The 22825-nt window shown below is 41.3% G+C and overlaps 1 protein-coding gene across 1 annotated transcript; it reads left to right on the forward strand.

The window, feature by feature from the left end:
* Positions 1–444: 444 nt before the first annotated feature.
* sec24b (SEC24 homolog B, COPII coat complex component) lies at positions 445–21799 on the forward strand. The gene is made up of 24 exons (XM_083891711.1): positions 445–562; positions 1989–2669; positions 3088–3249; positions 5077–5214; positions 8521–8604; positions 8721–8884; positions 9316–9500; positions 9881–9983; positions 11305–11431; positions 11555–11664; positions 11900–12012; positions 12239–12357; positions 12859–12914; positions 13441–13647; positions 14807–14930; positions 15388–15546; positions 16441–16614; positions 16751–16861; positions 17091–17266; positions 17721–17858; positions 18086–18190; positions 18689–18781; positions 19223–19326; positions 20992–21799. Exons 1-24 carry the CDS (start codon positions 469–471, stop codon positions 21104–21106), a joined length of 3642 nt encoding a protein of 1213 aa, XP_083747837.1. The 5' UTR covers positions 445–468; the 3' UTR covers positions 21107–21799.
* Positions 21800–22825: the final 1026 nt, after the last annotated feature.

Below are 22825 nucleotides of genomic sequence, written 5' to 3' on the forward strand. Positions count from 1 at the left end.
GACATTTTAGATCATCGTCATTTCCAGGTTTGACAAATACGGATCAATATGTTTTAACGTTTCCTGACATTTTATGGACCAAACGACTACCCGATTATTCAAGAAAATAATCAACAAATTAATTGATTATACAAATAATAGTTAGTTGCAGCTCTAGATCTGACACGTGTGGGAAAGAACATTAGCACATTGTCAGTTTCCATCTCGAATGCTGCAGTTGCTGTGGAAGTCCACAGGGTGGCGCGGCAGCACCACAGCCTGGTCTCGGTAAAGCTCCTCAGCAGAGTCCGCACTGGAAGCTTCTGCGCTCAGGCGAGCGGAGCTGGCCAGGCTGCCCGGGTCCTCACTGACCTGCTCCGGCCTTTACACATCACTACTCTGCAGTGGAACAGGTTTCGAGACCGCGGCGCTCATGTGTATTGACCCACCGGTGTGTCTGCGGGAATAAGCACGGAGGAGGACCGAGCGATGTCCGCGCCGGGTCCCGCGAACCCGGGAAGCTCCGTCAGCTACAACCAGAACTCAACGCCGAACGGTGGAGCTGCGCCCCCCTACCAGAATGGTAACACAGGCCGGCTGATGCGATTAGCCTTGTCCGCTAGTGTTAGCATGCTAACGCTCAGTGACGGCAAAATAGTTCGTCAGGGGCTGCGGGTTTTTTTTGCCCATGCGGTTACCATCTTGTATCTGTTATTAATTACGACACAAAGTGTTAATAACGCGGGTATTAAAACGTGGTTTTCAGAAAAAGTGATTCGGCGGAAGCTCGTCAGGTGCTACCAAGAGCTAACTGAGGGACAGCGGCGGCTAAGGTTAGCTACCAAGCTAACGCGAAATATTAGCTAAGTGTTAGCGGGATAATAGCCTGCGTATCATTATCTGTGAATGTTCTTTTAACATTGAAGCTAAAACAAACACCACCTCTTGGTTAATTTCACTTTTAAAACACCCATTCGTGGCTGACACTGCTGTGATGGTTAAATAATCAGTATGGGCTTACAGAATCTACCAGACCACCAGGACTGTAACACAGTGTTATTTGTCAGTAATTGTATGGAAATAATAAGATTTAAAAACAAATCAGCCACAATCTAGATTACAGAACAATGACTGCACACGAAGATACAACAATAGGAAATGCAAAGCAAATGTATAAGAACTGTACGAATGTGTAAAAACATCAAGCACCTGAGCAGGATATGGATATACTGTATGTATACGTGCAGAAAGTGTGGAGATTGTTGTCATGCAGTGGTTTCTATACATGTATTCAACATCCTGCTGCTAGATATGTCAGCACTGCTGCTCAAATGATCATTAAGTAATTAATATCGATGTGAAATTAATTATTTTCTCTCATAAATTGCACAAGTGAGCGACAAAAACTTTTGCACTGTTATGGCATCAGTGGTGAGAGAAATTACCACGAAAAACAATCTAATAGGGCTGCAACTAACGGCCATTATCATAATCAATTTATTATTTGGTTGATAAAGTGTCAGAAAATGAAAAATGTTAATCAGCATTTCCAAATCATGATATTCTCAAATGTCTTGTTTTGTCCACAAATAAAATGTTTCAGTTTGAATGCTTTCTCTGGTACACAGAGCAAATAATCTACAAAGTATGTTGAAGAAGCTAAATAAATGATAATATACCTGACAGTTAATTTATTCATCGTCTAATTTTTGCAGCTCTCCACTCTAATGCATGATGGTATGTTCTTGAAGGTGATTAGAGTCATTGTTGTTCTCCTAATTTAACAGAAAGGGGAAGAAACTGTTATTTAGACATAAAGTTTTGTTCCAGATGGACCGCAGCTTTTAGCTCCGCCAGATTTTTTTCCTCAGCAGCTGCTGTTGAAGCTTGTTGCTTGTAGCTAATCATAGGTCTGTTTATTTGTCATCCTACTTTTTTTTATGAACTTGAAAAACAAAGAAATATTTGACACAAGCCTTATTGCACCTGTGCTTCCCACTCTTTTCCAGGTCCAGCGCAGACGAACCCATCCGTGTATCCACCTACAGCCTACTATGGAGCTCCACCTCTACAACAGAGCTACCCCACAATCCCTGCACACTCCAATCCTGTTCCCAGCAAAGCGCCTATTACAAACAGTGGCCACAGTGCAAACTACTATCAGAACAACCACCATCATCAGCAGCAGCAGCAGCAGCGGCGTCATCATCTCCCTCAGCATCATGTAGCAGCCTCATCATACAGTGCTTCTCCTTCTCAGCCATATTCCACCACCTCTGCTCCAGCACCTCCACCATCAAACACCCAGTACAACCAACAGCCATTCCAGGTGCAGCAGCAGCATCCGCCCTATACCACTCCAGGATCCTACTATGGACAGCAGCAGTCCTACCAAGCTCCCCCTCCTCAGCAGCAGCATCCCAGTTTGGTTCCCGCACCAGCTAACGGTGCAGGAGCTCCTCTATACCCCATCGTTTCGTACCCATCGCCACAAGGAAGTAGCCAATATGGCACGCTGAGTTCCATGCAAAGCACCACCTCCACTCCTGGAGTCATGCCCGTCCAGATGGGTGCACCCCTTCATCAGTACAACACCTCACAGCCAGCCTCTACACCACCAGTGCAGCCAGGGTACGGTGTGGTTCCACCCAGTCAGACGGCACCCACGGTCAACGGTCAAGGAAGCACAGGTTTGTGTCACTGTTATATCTCATTATTACTGATTGGTGGCCACTGAGAATGTCAGCTTTGGCTCTGATTGGCATTGATTGACAACTTGGGACAGCACCCAATATAGTTCTTTATTTATTCTTTACCAAAATGAAACAATACAATATGATGGCATTGTTGCTGAAAGAAGAGATCCACTGTGTTATTTATTTATTTATTTTTCTATTTCTGACACGCTTTCAATGCTTTGTGACAATTAACACACGAGTGAAAATGGTGTTCATCCCAGTTTTTCAGTAGGGTCACAAATCCCATGGTGAGAAACAGGCTTTTTGTTGCACTGAAGCTGAAAGACATTTTTCAGAAGATTCACTCGGATATAAACTTTAATTATCAGCTTCAGTAATCAGCGTTTTGTTGTTGTTTTTTTTGTTGCAGCTCAGACAACAGTTCAACAACACTATGACCAAAGTCACCAGGCGCTGCAGAGCTACGACTCTTACGGCAGAGTCATTCACAGCAGCGGTGGTGCAGACACGGAGCGAACACCGTCGAGAACCCCCTCCACGTCAGTTCATTCCTCACCAGGCCACCACAAAGGTAATGCTGAGATTAACATGCGTTTTCTTTTTTTGCAGCTAATTGATGAGTCGCGGCAGATGTGAAGTGAATGCAGGGATAACTCTGTCGCTCCAAAGTTCTCTGTTTTAAAAAGGAAAATGCAGCCACTGTGTTTTTAAACTGTAAAATATTTGTGAGTTTCTGACATGTCTGCAGCAGAATTGATGTGTTTTACACAAAAACATTGTTTTATGAATGTGTCGGGCCCTTGTATGTATGTTTCTTGTTTGTGCCACATTTATCAGATCATACACTGTATATTGCAGATGTTTTAAAATATACAACTAAACCTAAACTAACTTGCAAAAACACCCTTAATAACACTAATTAATAATGTTATAACACTTAACAAAGTTATAAACTCGCTGACCAGCCACAGCATTGAAATGTTAAACTCTGTTTTGATGTTGTGGCTGTCAGTTTTTATTTTCACTTCACCGCTTGATTTACATTGGAGATGTGTGTTCTAATCTGCTTAATTTCATTGTGTTTACATAAGTTCATTGTCGGGATAGGGTTAGGAACAGGTGTGTGTGTGTGTGTGTGTTTGTGTGTGTGTGTGTGTGAATGGAATGGAAGTCAATGCAGTGTCCTAAGATGAATAGGACAAACTTTGTGTGTGTCTGTGTGTCTGTGAGATCAGTGCAGCTGTGGAATTGTTCACCACATGCTTACACATTTGCAATGTAAACATAGAGCAGGATTTCAAACAGACGAGAGCTCAGTGAATAATTGACACCACACACACACACACACACACACACACTCACTTTCAGAAAGGCAGGTGTGAGCTTTGACACAAATGTGATGGTTTCATTTCATCATGATTCTCTCCACATACGTTACTTTGGCTCCGATTGTTCCTCAGCAGGTGAAGACGGATGACTGCTGCACCAGTTGCATCTATATTTAAACCTAATTTTAGTAGGAAATGGCAGTTATCTTTAGAACTTTGTAGTGTCTTTTCATTAAGACAGAAACTTTGTTTTTAGAAAGTGTATTTGAACAAACGACATCTTTTTCTTTTTTAGCAGTTTGTTTGTTAAACATGTTCTCAGAGCCTCAGGCAATAAACATTTGGAAACCATAGCAAAATAAATGCAGGATAAATAAACCCAGGACACACCTCTGTAATTGGCATGTACTTAAAGTCTTAGTTTGCTGAACAGCAGCTTAACTGGAGTTAAATCTTTATTTTGATTGTTCTATGCCTCATCTTTGTACTGTACATCTTTTGTAATTTTAACCACTGGCCCTTCACCCCGTTGCCATTGTCATTTGGAGTGAAGAGAGACTTGTCCCCGCATTTAATAAAACACTTGGTTGTTTTCTGGGAGAATTTGAGAGAAGTTAGTAGCAGATTTGTTCCCATTAGATAATTTTCTCTCCCTTCATCCTCTTCATCACATATACTTCAGACACTGCTATAGTGAAATTCGATACCACTGGTCGTACAAGTGCCACCGTTTGAGGACCGTGGCACTAGATGAAAAGAAAATACTGACGGAGCATAATATTTCCCAATGGGACCTTTCATTAACAGTTGTGTATCAGCTCTTGGTCAAATGCGCTGCACTGCAGTGTTTAGAGCTTGGTTTGAAAATTGTTAATAATTTAGCACAACTTTCCTCTGCTTGGTTATTTTGCCTGAGACACGCCGCCTGCGCTGATGAGTGAATGGGAGAAGTTCACACTAAAATTCCTCAGATTGACATTCACCGCATGACCACCGCCGTCCCGTTCCGCCAGTCTTGTTTTGATTTTCGTTTTCTGATGCACCTCTCTCACCCCTCCCTCTTCCAACAGGTATGCAGTATGGATATGTTGCTAATAGCGGAGCTAGCTCTGCCGCCACCTCAGGCCCTGCAGCAGCGGTGGCCCCCTCATCATCCAGCTCTGATGAAGATGATGATGATGATGAGGAGGAGGAGGATGAGGAAGCAGGTCTGCTTGAGCTTTTACCTCCCTCACAACCCGCTCCTGTATCTGCAACCATCCCCTTAGTATCCTGTTGTCATGTTTTAAAGCTGCAGTGCGTAATTTTTTTTGTTATATTCTGCCTCGGTTTGGTCCTTGTGATCAGAAATGATCAGGCTCTGTCGGGCAACGCTGTCATACCTGAGCAACATCCACATACTTGTAGCAAGGACATTTCTAAGATGTCAATATTCAAAAGAGGAGTCTGGTGTATTTAGCGACAGCAGTACTGAAAGCCGGCGATCGTGGGCCAAATTTTGAATGAATATCACATTTGTTTACGTTTAAAAGTTACGCACTCCAGCTTTAAACTTCACCATGCCCCCTAAAGTCGCTCGTTATCATTTGTGCGTCTTAGATTCCCACTCGTGCATCATGTGACTCCCCTCATTTCTGTATTAATGATTTTCTCTCCTCGACTTAACAACACTTGATTCAGCTTTCCACTCATCTGCTCCTTCCCTGTCTCGAACAGGCTATTCAGGTTTTTTCTTTTTAACCCAACTCTGTTGTTCCACAAGTTAAAACTGCAAATGTGTATCTTCTAGGTAAGCATTTCAGTTTGTCTCCTGAGTCTGCAGTCATTTTTTTCTTTTTGCTAATTGTTTTAGCAAAGAAAAACTTATTTCTTACTCTCACTCGTTCTGACTGATTCATCTCTTTAATATCATCACGTGACTTAAGTGCACTTGACATTTGCAGCCGTCCTCCGATTGTGGTTTCCGATGGCAAGAAAATCAATATCGTCTTGTTTTGCAAATGTAAGAGGTCAGACTCCAGACATCTCACCCGTGAACGAGATTATTTTAGAACATTCCTTTAGGCCTTGGGTGCATAAAATTCACAATTAACAATCAAGTAATTTGTGATATCTCAAGCAAAGTATTAGGGGGAAGAAAATCCAAGACCGTGTAATAAGTGTCTGCTAAGATTGAAGATCATAGCAGAATCTACTAATAATCTTCAAACTTCATCATCTTTCTCTTCTGCTGGAAATTCACCATTAAAATTCTCCTGCAGTTTTAGGGAAAAAAAACACAAATGACGTCACTAAAACAAGTTCAACCAAACAAGGACTTCATAATTCAACAAAGTAATCGTTAGATGAATATATTATGAAAGACATCGTTATTTGAAGCCCCACTAATCGTACTTATTTCATACTACAGAGCTGTATTTACTGGCGGAGTACAGAATATTATTACAGCCTCACACACACACACATTATGCAGACACACACATGTTATTGCAGTTACTGAGGTGTTCTACAGATAGCAGTCCCTCGGGCACTGTGTCATCAGCCAGAGGTTAACTGGATTTTTAAATATAGATGCTCCCCTGTCACCTGCTCCTGACTCTCTGTGGTTGTGTTTGCTGACTCACTTGCTCCCCAAGAGAGAACCTGAGTGAAAAGCTTTGTCTTTACTGTGGGCGCTAATTAGCACGTCACTTTAAATAAAACGAGAGCAGCGGTTTTCGTGACTAGGAGGGAGGGAGGGAAGCCCCACTCAGCCAGGAACAAAAGAAAAACACGACAACTTTTTTTTTGTCATATAAAATTGTTATATTTTTGTTTGTTTACTGGATTGTACCAAATGGTACACACAAAGTGAATTAATGTAGAGATTAGATGATTCAGAATGAACATTCACATTGTACATAAAGCATAAAACTATTACTAACAATGGTATATTACTGCAGGAACGACCATTATATCACACTTTATTACATAAATGAATGTAGATCACATTAATTTCCAGGTTGGAATTGTTACAGACACTGTTTACATTGTAAATGGGTTCAAATAAGGATTATTTACAAAAATTCTGTACTAAAAGATAATGGTAATGCTGTAATAATGTTTTGGAGTATTTTTAGAATGTTCAGAATCCTAATCCCATTACAAGTCTGACACACAGTAGATCAAACAATGAGTGTATTTATTATATCACTCACCACAGTGGATTTTAATGCGACCGTAATGAAGCGTGGTAACAGCTAAGGGGCATCTAAAGTGTTTGTATTTTTTTTTTGACCGAAGAATCAAGCTGTGAAGAAGAAAGATGGCTAAATGCTTCTGTGACAAAGAAATTAAACAGTAAATAGGTTGGTTTTACTCATCGTGTTTATTCGCTATATTAATCTGTGAGCTGAGAGGACGAAGGACAATAAGGAAGAGGTGTTGATGTCAGAAGAGTCTGGGGGAAGAAGAGGGAGGAGGAAGGCTCAGCCGATCTGGTCTCCTCCTCTTCCTCCTCCTCCTCCAGAGCAGATAATCCAGTCGCACTCTGGTCTGATTTAGCCCGAGATAATTGGATCCTGTCCTCCTGTCCAATGAGATCGCTGCTGAGTCTCTGTTCACTGCTGTGGATCCTTCATTTGGGCTTCCAAGGATTAATCAGTTCATTTAAATATTCGACCCTTGTAATCCTTTAAAAGCAAAGGTATCATCTCATGACTCCAAGGATTTGCTTGTGCAGTAAACCACCCAGTTGTATATAAAGTCATTATTCTGCTGTGAGCCACCGCATATGTAAAATCCTGCATTTTAATCCAAGCTGTCGTCAGCAGGATCGAGAGAAAATGGTTTAAACTGCGCTGCTGTTTAATTTCATTTCACTATAAATACATTCTGCTTATGATTGTTGTTTTGCCTCAGTCACATTTTTAAATTCAGGATTTTGATGCTACTTAAAGCAGTCATTCTGTGTGTTGTCTTCTTCCACTGTACATGTAAAACATTTTTATGGTTTAGCTCTGAGATTTTGTCAGTTTTGTGTGAATTAATTTCGAAACTTTCGAAAAGCTTTTCTCCTGTAGATGTCCTCCATTTTGTGTCCTCAGATTCCTGCGCTCCTTGTGTTTTCTTCTCGTCCTTTTCTCTGACCTCAAATAACTACAATACAAACAAACAAAACAGAAAAAGTTTAATTTGCTTTGAATGTAAAATTGTTTGTTTCCCATATTCTCTGCTGTTTTGATTTTCACCACCTTTCCTACAAACTTTAGAAATTGAAATTGAAGAACAGTTAAGTTTTCATCACATTTGAAATTCAGTAACTTTGCAGTTCGCAGTAGTTTTTAAGTCCACAAGTACAAACCTCACATTTTAAGTTTTTCAGGTGATATTTTTGAAATATTACTGAATGATAACTTCATGTACCACTAAATCATCTACCTGGATGCTTGGTCAACATCTTCTCCTGGTTATTTAGGTTGATTTAATTGACCTATATTAGATGAGGTTTTCACTCTCCTCTCTGCTTGTCTCAGGTGGTGATACGTCCTCTTCCACCACTGGCAGTGCCTCTCCGGTGCCCAACAACTATGATTCTCTTGAAGGAGGCAACTATCCAGGTATTTCCTCATCACTTACATTAAAACACACTTTTACATGGTCCACTGACTCGTTTGTGCGTTGATAACTTTATTAGTCTTTGCATTAACGTGCTGTAACACTCTCTGTTCTTCAGATTCTATGCCGCCTGCTAATGATTTGACCAACCAGGCTCAGCCCTATGGTAACTATGGTTACCCCAGCATGCAGCCGGCCTATCTGCAGGGACCACCCCCCCACGCTGACTCTTCTCCCGCTGACGACCTTTACGGACAGTCAAGCTACCAGCAGTCATCTCAGGTGAGGCCGACGGCTTCTGAAAAGTTTCAGATAAACTTTACTTGTTGCAGATTCACTCTTATATCTTATATCTCCACCGTCAGACATCCTTGGTTTAAATGGGTTTTCACCAGTGGAAATGTGGTAAATTGGGATAAATGACTCTTATTTGTTTTTTTTGGCTTTACCTCATTCTGCACACACACTAATTTACTCATCTGCTCTATCTTTTATTTCACTGATGGCACACTGTAGCTGTTGTCATTAATGTTTTAACATTGTCACTGAGAAATATGGTGTGTCCGTGATGTCACACTTCACGCAACGATGATGCAGCAGTCAAATAAAACTGCAGCAGAGCAGAACAACTACTGTCAACGGGAATGCAGTGTTTGTCCTGTTTTGCCTCACCAGCTCTCGGTGTTGATACAAACACTTTCTTTCTCTTTCAGCCTTTCCCGAACATGTCCCAGCTGTCTGCAGCGCTCGGCGGGCTGAGCGGGGTGCCAGAGTTGGAGGTGGAGGCTCTGATGCCGGTGAACCTGCTGCATGAGCGGAACCTGCTGCCCCCCAGACCACTGGAGGCTCCTGAACCCAACCTCAGCGCTGACCTGAAGAAGGTCAACTGCAGTCCACAGTAAGCGAAGAGTCGTAAGCACTTAATTAAGTCATTAAACTGACTTTATGGTCTTTTCAAACCTGGTATTAACATCCGTCATCAGTGGTGTGATAGCGTATGGACAGAGTTGAGCACAAATGTTCACACCTGGTATTTAAATGCGACCTGGCTGCGTCTCTTGTAACCACATGACATCAGATCTGGCTTCCCTTCGCCTTTTATTCAAATACTCACTGTCCTCATGAATGTGTTTGTCTATTTGCAGCTGACAGGCAAGAAAATGATCCATACTCTTATGTGCAATAATATTTTTTATCTTGCACACTTCATCTTTATCAGTTTATTCTACTGTGACAATGTGTTTTCTAACCTGTTCTTTCTGTTTCTCTGCTGCTCAGGACATTCAGGTGTACGCTGACGAGTATCCCTCAGACGCAGGCTCTACTAAACAAGGCCAGGCTTCCTCTGGGTCTTCTCCTCCATCCCTTCAGAGACTTGGAGGTAAATTTAACGAGCCAGTGATATTCTAATGATAATTACATTCAAATATATGAGAAAATCACAGGATTTCTTGATTTACACTGAGAGATTTGGTGAATTCAGCTGCAAATTAGACGTCGGCACATTCCATATGCACTGTTTATTATGTAGAGATTCCACCTTTCTGCAATATGTCATCAAAGTGCCAAAAAAGCAACAGTAGAAAACTTAATAAAAACACCTCAAAACCATGTTGCTGGTGTTGCATCCTACAAATGCCAGCAAACACAATAATCACCTAAATAAAAAACACCAAAGAGATGTCAACAAAGCCAGAAAGATAGAGCTGCAGACAGCACATGACCCAGTTTGTTTACTACACCATGTTGGCAGGAAAATCTTCAGCGAAATGAGCAAAACCAGAGACGGACAGAATATATCTTGCCCTTATAATGCCCCCTGGTGCATATCACGAGTATGGAAACCAGCCAGCACAGACATAATTCCAAAAATCCTACAAAATCATATCTGTTGAGAAAAGTGTACAACTTTATAAGACAAAAAACAATAAATAAAATAATCCATTGTGTTGTCTGGACACAATGTAAGTGAAGTGATATATTAGACCAGCCCTTTTCAGTAGCAGTCGTTTGTGTACAGTTATCCACTGCAGTGAAAGCAGGAGAGCAATGATAAAGTGAAGGAAGATAAGGGAGTGTATTTATAGACGTTTTAGGCGACGTGGTGTCAGAGAGTGAACAGACAGAGAACAGCGATGTGCTAAAGAGAGGAGGCTAATTTCAGATAAACAGCTGTCATAGTATAAACTTTATTTAAAGTAGGTACAACAACAGCAGCTCCAAAGACAGGGTTGTCTTTTCAAGATCATGAATTTAATTTTATTTCAAACAAATAAATAGCATGTTTTTTATTGATCGTTTTCTTTAGTAGTCAGGAATTTGCAAAAAAAAAAGTTCATCAATTTTAATCTCAGTTTCTCCACTTGAAATGTACTTAAAATCCTAGTTGGTAAAATAGTGGCCACAATCTTCTGAAACAACTCGTAGACTAATCGTTTCAGCTCTAGCGTTTGGTAAAGTGTGAGAGAACATCAACACAGTGTTCCTTTTCGGTGCACAGAAGAATAAATAATAATAAAAATATGTTGTGAAGAAAAAGACTAAAGTTAATTCACAGAAACAAATGATTCCTTCAGTTTTTTATTGCTGAGGTTGAGGCAGGAGTCTTTAGGAAAGACAAGACTGTTAAAAAAACTAAATAAATAAAATGCTCGGCTCCCCAGACACAGTTTGTGAACTCCCTTTGTTTTCCTCCTCTGCAGCAGTTACCAGTGATCACGTCAAACACAATAGTTCGCTGTCGCTCCTGTCGCACCTACATCAACCCCTTTGTCACCTTCCTGGACCAGCGCAGGTGGAAGTGCAACCTCTGTTACCGCGTCAACGATGGTAAGAATCCAGCTTGGTCTTATACTCGGTGCAACGTTTGTGTTTTCGTTATTGATTTATTTACCATCACTGTTGTGTAATTTTGCAGATGTTTAACTTACTTTTATTTTTTCCGTCATGAAGTTCCAGATGAGTTTATGTACAACCCGGTCACCAGGTCGTACGGCGAGCCTCACAAAAGACCCGAGGTTCAAAATGCCACTGTGGAGTTCATCGCCTCCTCAGACTACATGGTAAACCATCTCCTCTCTTGTAGAAATGTGAAGCATGACTGTATGTGGTTAGGATATTGGTGTAGTATGAATGTTTGTCCACTAGAGAGCAGCCTTGTCTTTGTTCTGGATCATCAGCATTGGTGATGCTTTAGTCGTAACAAAAATAACCTTTCAAAGTCAAATTAAGTAAATTTAATTAAATTATTCACTACATCCTCACTTCGGTGCCTGTTTTTGTTTGTTTGTTTTTCAGTTGAGACCACCTCAGCCGGCGGCGTACCTGTTTGTCCTCGACGTGTCTCACAATGCAGTGGAAGCAGGCTACCTGAAGTACTTCTGTGAATCCCTTCTCAAGAATCTGGACAAGTGAGTGTTGATGAGATGAGACGAGCAAGTGTCAATTGTGAATTGGAAAGAGGAAAAAATAAATAAATCACCCAGTCTTTTAAAATTTTACGCGGTCCCGAGTGGAGCTCTGTGCTCCAGCCTTTAAAGTTTTCTAGTATAGATCTCTGCATAAATTGGATCAAGTAATCAGATGTTGTGTCGCAGCAGTTCCTCTGTCATGTTTTTCTTTTTTTGTGTGCGTCAGGTTGCCCGGCGACACACGCACCAGAGTGGGCTTCCTCACCTTCGACAGCACCCTCCACTTCTACAACCTGCAGGAGGGTCTGTCTCAGCCTCAGATGCTGGTGGTGTCTGACATCGAAGGTACGTCACATTCTAACCTCTGACACCTACCCATAGAGGGATATGATGATTATGACACTAGACCATTAAGTCTTTAAAGCTACAGTGTGCAAAAGTATTAGTCAAATTTTATGTTGCAGCTCAATATCCTTCCCCTTCCCCATGTGGACTTCAGTTAGCATCAAAACTCAAAATGAAATGGGAATGGGAAATGGAAAATTAAAAGCAGCATTTGACACAATCAGCTGATTGTATAATTATTTTATCTTTAATGTTTGTCCGATGAAAATAGTTTCACCTACATATTACACACTGAACCTTTTCTAAAAGGTAAAGTGTAGACATTGTAGGAAATGTGTAATTAAAAATGATACCATTATAATTCAAATAAAATGGCATTATGATAAAGTTACGCAAGAGAAAATGTATAAAAATCTAAACTGTTAGCAGCAAAAAGTTTGAATTAAAAAACTATTTTAATTAAATTTGCGATTTTCTCCTTTGTTTTCTCACTTCTCGCAGATGTCTTCATACCGTCTCATGACAGTCTGATAGTGAACCTAAAGGAGAGCAAAGAGGTATATAAACATTTAGTCATATAGAGTTGTTTGGTTATGTGTTTTCACCATTTCAATTTCTCTCCCACTCTTGTTTATTTCCCTTTGGTTGCCTCTCTTCTCTCAGAGAGAACGTGAAAGCACAAACATACACGTTTATACACAGTACTGGATAAAGGCAATGGAAACTAGTGCTCACACACCGAATGACTAACTGACGAGTTCTAAGCTTGTGCGGAAGCGGGGCAACTTCCTGTTACAGCCTATGTTTTATGACAGTTGTGGTTGCCACCCGCTGTAAAACGAAAGACGGAAACCCACCCCTAAACTCTAAATATAACATTATTTTATTTTTAAATAATGTTAAATAGGTTCGACAGGAAGTAGCCACACTTCACACACCTGTTGTCTTCTACCTCCTTCCCTTCTGTCCTTCATCCCATCCTGGGTTCTCTTCCCTTTAAATGCCTCTTTCATGACATTCAAATTTGTACAATAAACTAAGACTAAAATTTCTTCGGAACTTCTCTGCACCTGTCTCATTTAGCTCGTGAAGGACCTGCTGACCTCGCTACCGGCCATGTTCAGTCAGACCAGGGAAACCCACAGCGCCCTCGGCCCGGCATTACAGGCCGCGTTCAAGCTCATGTCATCCACCGGGGGGCGCGTCTCAGTTTTCCAGACGCAGCTGCCCACACTGGGCGCTGGTCTACTGCAGTCCAGAGAAGACCCCAACCAGCGCTCCAGCAGCAAGGTATGAAGAGGCTGAGAAAATTGTGCGTTGGTTTTTCAAAGGTGGCAGATAGTGTAGTGTTTTAATCCTATCATATTAGTCCTCATTTGAAAGAGCCAACATTGTTTGCTCAGGAAAAAAGTCTTGTTTGTTTTTTTTCCCCCTCCATTTTCACCATGAAACAACATATCACTAGCACCCTCTGCTGGACAACTAGGAAATTACTTAAAATCGTCTGATGCACTTCCGGCCAGTATGATTTTAACTCTAAACAGGTTTTTAAGGTTTGAGTTTGAATTATAAGCTCTATATTGTAGAGTTGCACTCTTTGAAAGCATATAAATTTTTTAAATGTAAATATTCTTACTTCTAATGATGAACCAGGTTAGAGAGATCCAAATTTTGTGCAATTTGCTGCATTATTTCCGTGAAAATCTCTTTTCATAATCATAACTCGCAAAATTAGTATGGGAACTTCTCTCTATGAATCTGATCAAAATGGAAATTGAGTAGAGTCAGAATCCCAGCCCGAAAACTAATTTGTAACCACAATGTTTTTGCTTTATTTTATTCCTGAGCCAGTCGAGACACTGAAGTAACCTCTCTGTCCCCCCTCCCTTTGATTAATGACTCCACAAACCAAAACCATATGACTGATGAAATATGGCACGAGTTTTTCTCTTTCCGCTCTGTGTGGATTCATATTTATTGTCCTGGTATTTTCACTACTTCCATATTTACCTTCCTGCCACAACTCACTCTTATTATCAGCGTTACGGTCACTTGTTGGTCTCGCGTTTCAGTTTAGAGACAGAAAGAACACGCTGCTTTCTATTTTGTCATCATGAAAAATCTGCCAAGAAGTTACTGCGCTAGTGTCCAAAACCCATTAATTAAGAGAAGTAGGAACAGATGTGCTTTCATTCTCAGGGAAAGTCATTTTTTTCTTTCTTAGATTTTTTTTTTTTTGGAGGATTTTGAAGCCAAAAACAAGGAAATATAGGTGAAAGTACACATTCAGTTACATTCGAGGGATATCCTCTATCTGCTGAATACAATGTCTGCATTATTTTACCAATTTTATAATCTGTTACTCATATTTAATGACTGAACGTGTCACTGTTGATGTCATCTCGTTCTGCGACCACACAACAAGTTATAAAATCTTGTTTCTTTGCAGGGAGTTCAGCATCTCGGCCCTGCTACAGACTTCTATAAAAAACTGGCACTGGACTGCTCAGGACAGCAGATCGGAGTGGATCTCTTCTTGCTCAGCTCCCAGTACACTGACCTTGCCTCGCTCGGTAATAATTTGTTTTTTCCTGTGCCGACTTATTTACATATTTAAACAATCACTGTGGACTTATAAGGCAAAAGATCTCTGTCCAGAAGAGTGTTTTTAGCTCCATATCAGGAATAATCTGCTTCCACACAAGCGCAGCTGAAAAAGTGTGTCACATGACCTGATGGAAGCAGATTTTCTCTTCTGCAGACGTCTGCTTAGTTTTAAGAACTATATCCTCGTTTTTGTCAGTCCGTATTAAAAATGCTGACCCAGAATTTTTAACTGAATTAGATTTGGCTGCATTTCCACGTTTTCTCTGTTTCTGGTGTTTAAATAAACTCATGGACTGCAGCCATAAAATCACACTAGATTTGTTTGTTATTCGCGTTGGAAATTGTTGAAGAACCTCCTGGAAAGTTTGTCCTCTTTTCTAAACACAAACTTCTTCTCCCGCTCCTGTTCTCCATCTTCTCCAGCTTGCATCGCCAAGTATTCAGCGGGCAGCATCTTCTACTACCCCTCCTTTCATTACATCCACAACCCTGCACAGCTGGAGAAGTTCCAAAACGATCTGGAGCGCTACCTCACCAGGAAGATCGGCTTCGAGGCAGTTATGAGAATACGATGCACAAAAGGTAACTGGATTAGACGCCGCTCGCTCCGACCCTCAGGATGTTTTGTCCCATATCACGAATCACGATGTTGTTTCCTGTGTCACGACAGAGAAGTGGTTTTGCCTCAGGGGTCTGTCCATGGTCCATGTTTGTTTTAAATTATACATCAGTAACCTGACTCTTCCAAATCAGCAAAGTAATGTCTGTTATTTTGCATATGACAAACCTTTATTCACCTCAGGCTCAGACTTGTTTCCAGCTGTCAATGATAAAAACACAAGCGGCTAGGGACCGAGAACATTCAGCTATTACAAACTCTTACCCATCATACACTTGTAGATACACACAAATACTTACAGTATCTGGCCTGACAATGTCCTATATACATGAAACCACCATATAATAAATTTTTATGTCCGTAATCAACTATGGAGACATTTATACTGACACCAACTGTTGTGGGCACTGTATTTTATCACAAATGATAAAATGAAGGCGAAATATGCATCTCATTCTATTCATTTATAAAACCATAACTCTGAAACTTCCACAGCATCTCGCAGCACTTAATCTCGCTCGGTTCGACTTCTGCAGCACAACATGGAGTCATTTCTTAACCTCAGACACGCTGCATGTGCGTGTCAGAGTTGGTAGAACTGGTTTTGGGTTCTACGCTCCATTTAAATGGAATGAGCTCCAAATGTTCTCAGAGTCTGAATTGGAAATGGAGTCTGATTTTAAATTTTATTATGTGAAGTATTTTCTGATTCTTGGAACTGTTTTTTTGTTCTTTGTATCATGTCTCTGATTATTATTTGGCCTTTGTTCTCAGGTCTAAATAATTAGATAATAATAATTCGGAGTAAATAATTCGATGAATAAATTGTCACTGTCCTCTGCTGTGCTCACTCTCAGGTTTATCCATCCACACGTTCCACGGTAACTTCTTTGTGCGCTCCACGGACCTGCTGTCCCTGGCCAATGTGAACCCAGACTCTGCCTTTGCCGTCCAGATGTCCATCGACGACTCTCTGGCAGACTCGTCTCTGGCTTGTTTCCAGGCCGCGCTGCTCTACACCTCCAGTAAAGGTAGATTCAACACAACATATGTTCTCTCCAACAGTTTATTTTAATTTATTGATGTCATAAATCTCTTATATTGTCTTTCTCAGATTAAAATGAACGTTTATTTTAGTTTATCGATCGTGATTTTTTTCCCCTGTAGGAAAGAGACGTATCCGAGTTCACACTCTGTGTCTGCCGGTGGTCAACCAGCTGAGTGATGTGTACGCTGGAGCTGATGTCCAAGCTGTCACTTGTCTACTCGCCAACATGGGTGAGTCTCTCTTGATGATCAGGATCAAGTAAGGTTTTTTGTGGTTGATGTGATCCGGACACAGAAACCCGACCACCAATTACAGTTTTCACTTCAGAATGTGGCCCTCCAATCAGCTGTCCATCAAATACACACACACACACACACACACTGCAAATGTATGTTTTTTAATGGCATATGTACATATGATTCTCACTCATCCTGTCTCTTCTCTCCGTTTTTACGCCAGCCATCGACCGATCCATATCGTCCAGCCTCTCTGACGCTCGAGACGCTCTGGTGAACGCCGTGGTCGATTTGGCGACGTCCTACAAGAGCAGCGTGTCCAACATGCAGCAGTCCGGCCTCGTCGTCCCCTCGTCCATGCGCCTCTTCCCTCTCTACATCCTCGCTCTGCTCAAACAGGTCAGACCACGTATTCGCCGCTAAATTTTAAGACGCATTAATTGTGGGCCAAGTCTGGGACAGCCCCTGGCCAAGAGGAAAGGAATTGGGCTCGTCACCGACGCACACATAAAAATAACATAAAGGATTATAAACACACAGGATTAGGCCTGTGTAACTGTGTTACACATCATAAAATGCTATTACATCATCAGCAAACACACACACTCAGTAATAAAGGCTGAGTTCATAGTCACACAGTCAAGGAGTGTATTCATCCACACTGGACTTGTCCATACATACGTACAGGGTGTGTTCACATTCACCCCCTTTACATCATCTGAGACAAATACACCCCAACAGGTCACATGAGTGCAAACTCCAAACCATAACTTTTTATAATAATTGATTAAAATAATAATAATAATAATAATAATTAATAAATTGATATTGAACACATTTGACCCCTCCACAGAAAGCGTTGCGAACAGGAACCAGCACACGCCTGGACGAGCGCGTCTTCGCCATGTGTGAGTTCAAGACGCAGCCGCTGCAGCAGCTGATGCGAATGGTTCATCCCGATCTGTACAGACTGGACAACATGTCTGACCAGGTAAGACGTCAGTATAAAAAGTAGGGTATCGGCAGATTTTGGCTTTTTAATGTATTATCAGCTCCACGCAATTATCCGCTGATACGACTAATTAGTAAAACAGTGGGCTGAAAAGGCAGCTACCTCCTTGACTTCTATGCTATCGCCCCCTACAGCGACTGAAGATGAAGATAATATTTATATCATGCATATATTGATCTGTTGCACCGATCTTGTGTGGTCCACAGGGGGCGCTGCATCTGAACGACACAGTGGTACCGCAGCCTCATCTGCTCCACCTGGCGTCAGAGAGGCTGAGCAGAGACGGAGCTTTTCTCATGGACTGTGGCAACGTAAGCTTTTATTCTTCGTAAAAACAACTTAAAATGTCCATATTTAAGTGTTTGTTTTTGTGTGTCTTTCTGCAAGTGTTTAAATAAACGTGTGTGAGTAAATCAATGTCACGTTGGCTTTAAAGTTGTTTGCGTAAGAGCTTGTGTTTCCATCTGTTGCCTCATCCTGAGCCTCACTGCAGCAACATCATCAGCCCAGTTTCAGCTGAACTTTACTGTCACTTAATTCAATTTAAGGGATTTTTTTTTCCACCCCTGAAAATGAATCATTTGAGTTTCTGACAAGGAAAGAATTCAGTTGATTTAACCAGTAAATATATTGATTTAGTACCATGAAGCAATGTTTTCTTTACAAATCTTGCCAAACAGACACTTTTTTGCTTGTTTATTGAAGTTGTATCCTTAGTTTCTCACTCAGTTGTGAATAAGTTGAATATTACTTGAGATTGACGGTGATTTTAGCGTGTGACACCACTAACACCGTGTTTCTATGTGCAGGTGTTTTACCTGTGGATCGGCAAATGCTGCAACGACATGTTCATACGAGACGTTCTGGGCTGCAACAACTACGCTTCAATACCACCCAACATGGTCAGTGACACAAACTCGGTCAGTTTTACTATTCAGTTCATGTTAATCTCTTTAAAAGTGCTCTTAAATTCTGATGTTATATATTAAAGTTTCATTAACATGTCAGGACTTTCGCTGGCAATGTTGAAACATCGATGTTCATCAGAAAGGCCTCCGCCCAATGTGTGCATGAATGACACAATACAGCGTTGTTCCTATTACATTGAGTCACAGTCAGCAGAACAGATTTGCTGGTGTGGCTTTTATTTTGAAACAATCCCTGCATCTACCTAGAAAACCGTCATGACCTCACTGTGGACATGATGAGAACGAGCACTGTCAGCACACTGTGTTGTTGTTGTTGTTGTTTTATTCCACCGCGCGCGTTTGCTTCTGAAAAAACACAACAGCGAAAACAATGTCGATTGAAATGTTCTGCTTCTTTTTCTCTGTGAATCCCAGAGTCACATTCCCGAGCTGGAGACTCCGCTGTCGGAGAGAGTGCGAGCTTTCCTCGACTGGCTGCAGGACAACAGAGCGTTCTGCTCCACATTCCACATCGTCAAGTAAGGACTTCGCTCACTCATTTTCTATCACGGGAGTCGATCCCAGCTGACGTAGGGTTAACGCCGACCAGTCTCCTGTCCATCACAGGGCCAACATACAGCGACAAACCATTCACACTCACATCTACAGGCAATTTAGAGTGTTCAATTAACCTCTGCATGTTTTTGGACTGTGGAGGTTTTGCGTTTATGAAGACATTTCTTGTTTATGGAAAACTTAATAAAAAGTCTTATCTGTGAGGTACTGTGGATAAGGCCAGAGGGAGCACTTGTGTCTATGAAGCAGCAGAGCAGGGGCGGGTGGGGACAAGAAAATTTAACCCACCAAACTGCTGCACAAAACTTCCGAAGCTTCGTGTGGATGCTTGGTTGCAGTAATCTCACTGTTATCGTCAACAGAAACTATTCATGAGAATGTAGTGAGCTGTTGTATTGGGGAGTGGTGACAGGAAATGAAATAGAGGAAGAGTCCTGGACCCAGTGAGGTTACAGTTGTACTGTATGTGAAATACATTTAAACCACCAGGTCAACCAGACAAAGACGTTACATGCTGTCATTAAATAGTGCTTTCTGGAGTTTGTCTCTGAGAGCTGGTTCCTCCTGAAGCTGCAGCGACCTGTGACCCCTTTTCGTGCACATCTGTTTGATCAAATAAAATAGCTGCCTGCTCTGTGATGAAGCTCACCCACGTTTCCAGTGAAATTCTCTCGCCTCTCGACAACAATAACAGGGTGTGGCCGGTTTCTTGTGTGCAGTGGAGATGGACCTGAGCTCGACAGGAAACTGTTTCCAGTGTGAAAACATAGTAAACAGTGAGGTCACTGTTTCGGCAGTGGTGGTAAGAGCTTCCACAGGGGATGTATTGTTTCTGTTTCCTCTCTTTCTCTGCTTCTCATTGTGACACAGCATTGTCGCTCAACCACATGTTTGCACCACAGTGTTGTTGTGGACGAGAGCAAATTAACCGAGTGGCTTTCAAGCGGAACTATGCAGGATTTTTTAAGCGTAATTGTAACAGCTTCGGAGTCATTGTGATGGTTAAATGTCCTGTTGCAGGGAGATTGGCGGAAAACCTACCTTTCCCAGTGCCCACCCAGAGTCCTCAGAATCAGGAGGTCTTGTGAGAAACAGACACTCTCGCCAAGTACTGGCTATAAGATCGAGGCAGTGATAGCAGTATTTTAGAAGTTCATCATGGCAGTGAAAACTGCTGTAGGGGAGGGTTGAGACGTTTTTGAGAAAGAGGTACTGAGGCCTTTTTGGTATTTTCGACCCACAGCTATAGTTCACTATTGGTAAGCTGGGTTTAGAAATGCTGCATCCTGCAATCCTGCATTATTGGATGTAAAGCGGATGATTGGAGCATCAGACCAAAACATGAATTTATACAGTTTGTTTCTTAATGGTTGTGCTGTGTTCCGTAAGATCAGCTGCTCCTGGTCTTGGTCGACAGGGTTTCAGTTGCACATAAGGCAGGATACATCACTTCCTGTTTTAAACCTGTTTTGAAAACACATCTATTAATTTTGGCCTTTAACAGCGCAAATTTTGCTTTTTCCGGCACTTTTGTTAATGTGTTGTTTGAAATGTGCTTTTTATAAATATAAAGTGGATTGGAACTTAAATTATTCTGCATCTTTGTGTGTGTTTGTGTTTGTTTTCAGGGAAGACACGTCGGCCAAAGCCGCTTTCTTCCAGCAGCTGGTGGAGGATCGCTCAGAGTCGGCTTCAACCTACCAAGAATTCCTGCAGCACGTCCAACGTCAAATCTCCAAGTAGGCTCCAAAAAAAACAAACATTCAGAGTTGCGAGAAGACGGACTTCAGCCTCGTAGATTGAAAACTAGCGTTAGTCAGTGAAGGACAACCATCGCAGAGCAGTTTTAGTGAGGTGGGTCCCCACTTCCTCCCTTCATTAACAGTTGGTCAGCAATGGTTTGACCGTCTAAACGTGAGGAAGACGTGAGCGGGGAAATAATTACAGGAATGACTTAAAGATTTAATGAAGGAACAGGGATTGAATCCTCATCTAACCATGACTCGTGAGAAAAGAAGGCAGGAGAAAGTCGAGCCAAGAAGATGCCACTTATTCTGTTTTTCATTTTAGTTTAACTTGTTTTTGTGATACTCTCATGTAGCCAGTCTTGTCTTTTTTTTTGTCATGTTTTTTTTTATAATTTATTCCTTTCTTCCTCACTCCCGTTGTTTAGTTTCAAATACACTGGAGAACGATAAACAAAAAAAAAAACACGAGCATTCCTCCTGTTGTTTTAAAGGCACGTGATCTGAAACTCGCATGTCATTGATTATGTTTTTTGCTGCTAGTCTGAGGATAGAAATCACCAACATTCAACAGACATTTTACAAAAACCTCCCTCCTCTCTGTGAACGAATCATGTCGAGCTCATACTGTCAACGATCTTATTCTCTTTTTTTTGTTTGTTTTTGTTTTTTTGTTTTTTCCCCAGGCGCTAACCCGAGTTGCTTTCCACTTTGTAACTATTGAAAAAGAATCTTTTATGTGCGATAATTTATGAACCAGCTTATTAAATAAAAAACAAAAACAGAACTCTGCTTGGTTTCATCTGACGGCGTCATTGATGAGAAGATATTTATGGTCTTAGAATTTATTTTTTATTACGTCTTAAGGGAAAAAACGTTTTGTTTGCCCACAAACTGTCAGTGGTGTCGATTTCCGCTTCTTTCATGGTTAATGGTTCTTGTATTTCACTTTTCAGGATCTTGACTAATTAATCTTAAGTCGCTCACGTCCGTGATGCGGCATCGTGTCTGTGTCCAGCGGGCGGCCAGACACCACAGCTGGTTCACGGTGGAGGGAAAAATTTATAATTTCTGTGTTCAAAAATGCTCTTTGAGTATTTTCCAAGGATTATTTGTTGAATAATTTTACTATTCTACGCTCCAGCACATGAGAGCTAGTGAACGTAATGCAGAGATCGCAGTAAGTTAAGCTTACAGGAGAAACCGCTTACGTTTAAACGACATTCCGAGCAAACTGTTCTGTTTTCTGATGCTCATCTTCAACATTGTCATATTAGCAGTTGTAATGACAGACACTCTGGGTCCCTCTACAGTTAGAAAAAGGTATCGTTGGTTCCAGCTGTCGCGAAATATACCGGTCAACTCGGAAGCAGGACTTCTAATGTACGAACAACCATGTCTTCAGACCAGGTACAGTCGTCTATGTTACAGCATTTTATACAAATATGATTGTTTTTCAAAATCTGTCAGTGTTGCTTATGTTTTCATATTATGTTAATTTAACCTATTGCTCATAGTTTGAATCACTTGATTAATGGACAGGATGACTTCAATAACACAGTCTGACAAACTAAAACACTCTGCATGTACTGTTGATGACGAGCAAACTATTTCCACTCTGCTTCTTTCAGCTCACACCGGCAAGTGAAAGCCGGACCAATATTCTATCACTTCGAGTTACGTATGGCGTAAATTAGAAGGTTGCCGTATCTTTTGT

This window comes from Microchirus variegatus (assembly GCF_963457635.1).
Source record: "Microchirus variegatus genome assembly, chromosome: 6".
Lineage (NCBI taxonomy): Eukaryota > Metazoa > Chordata > Actinopteri > Pleuronectiformes > Soleidae > Microchirus > Microchirus variegatus.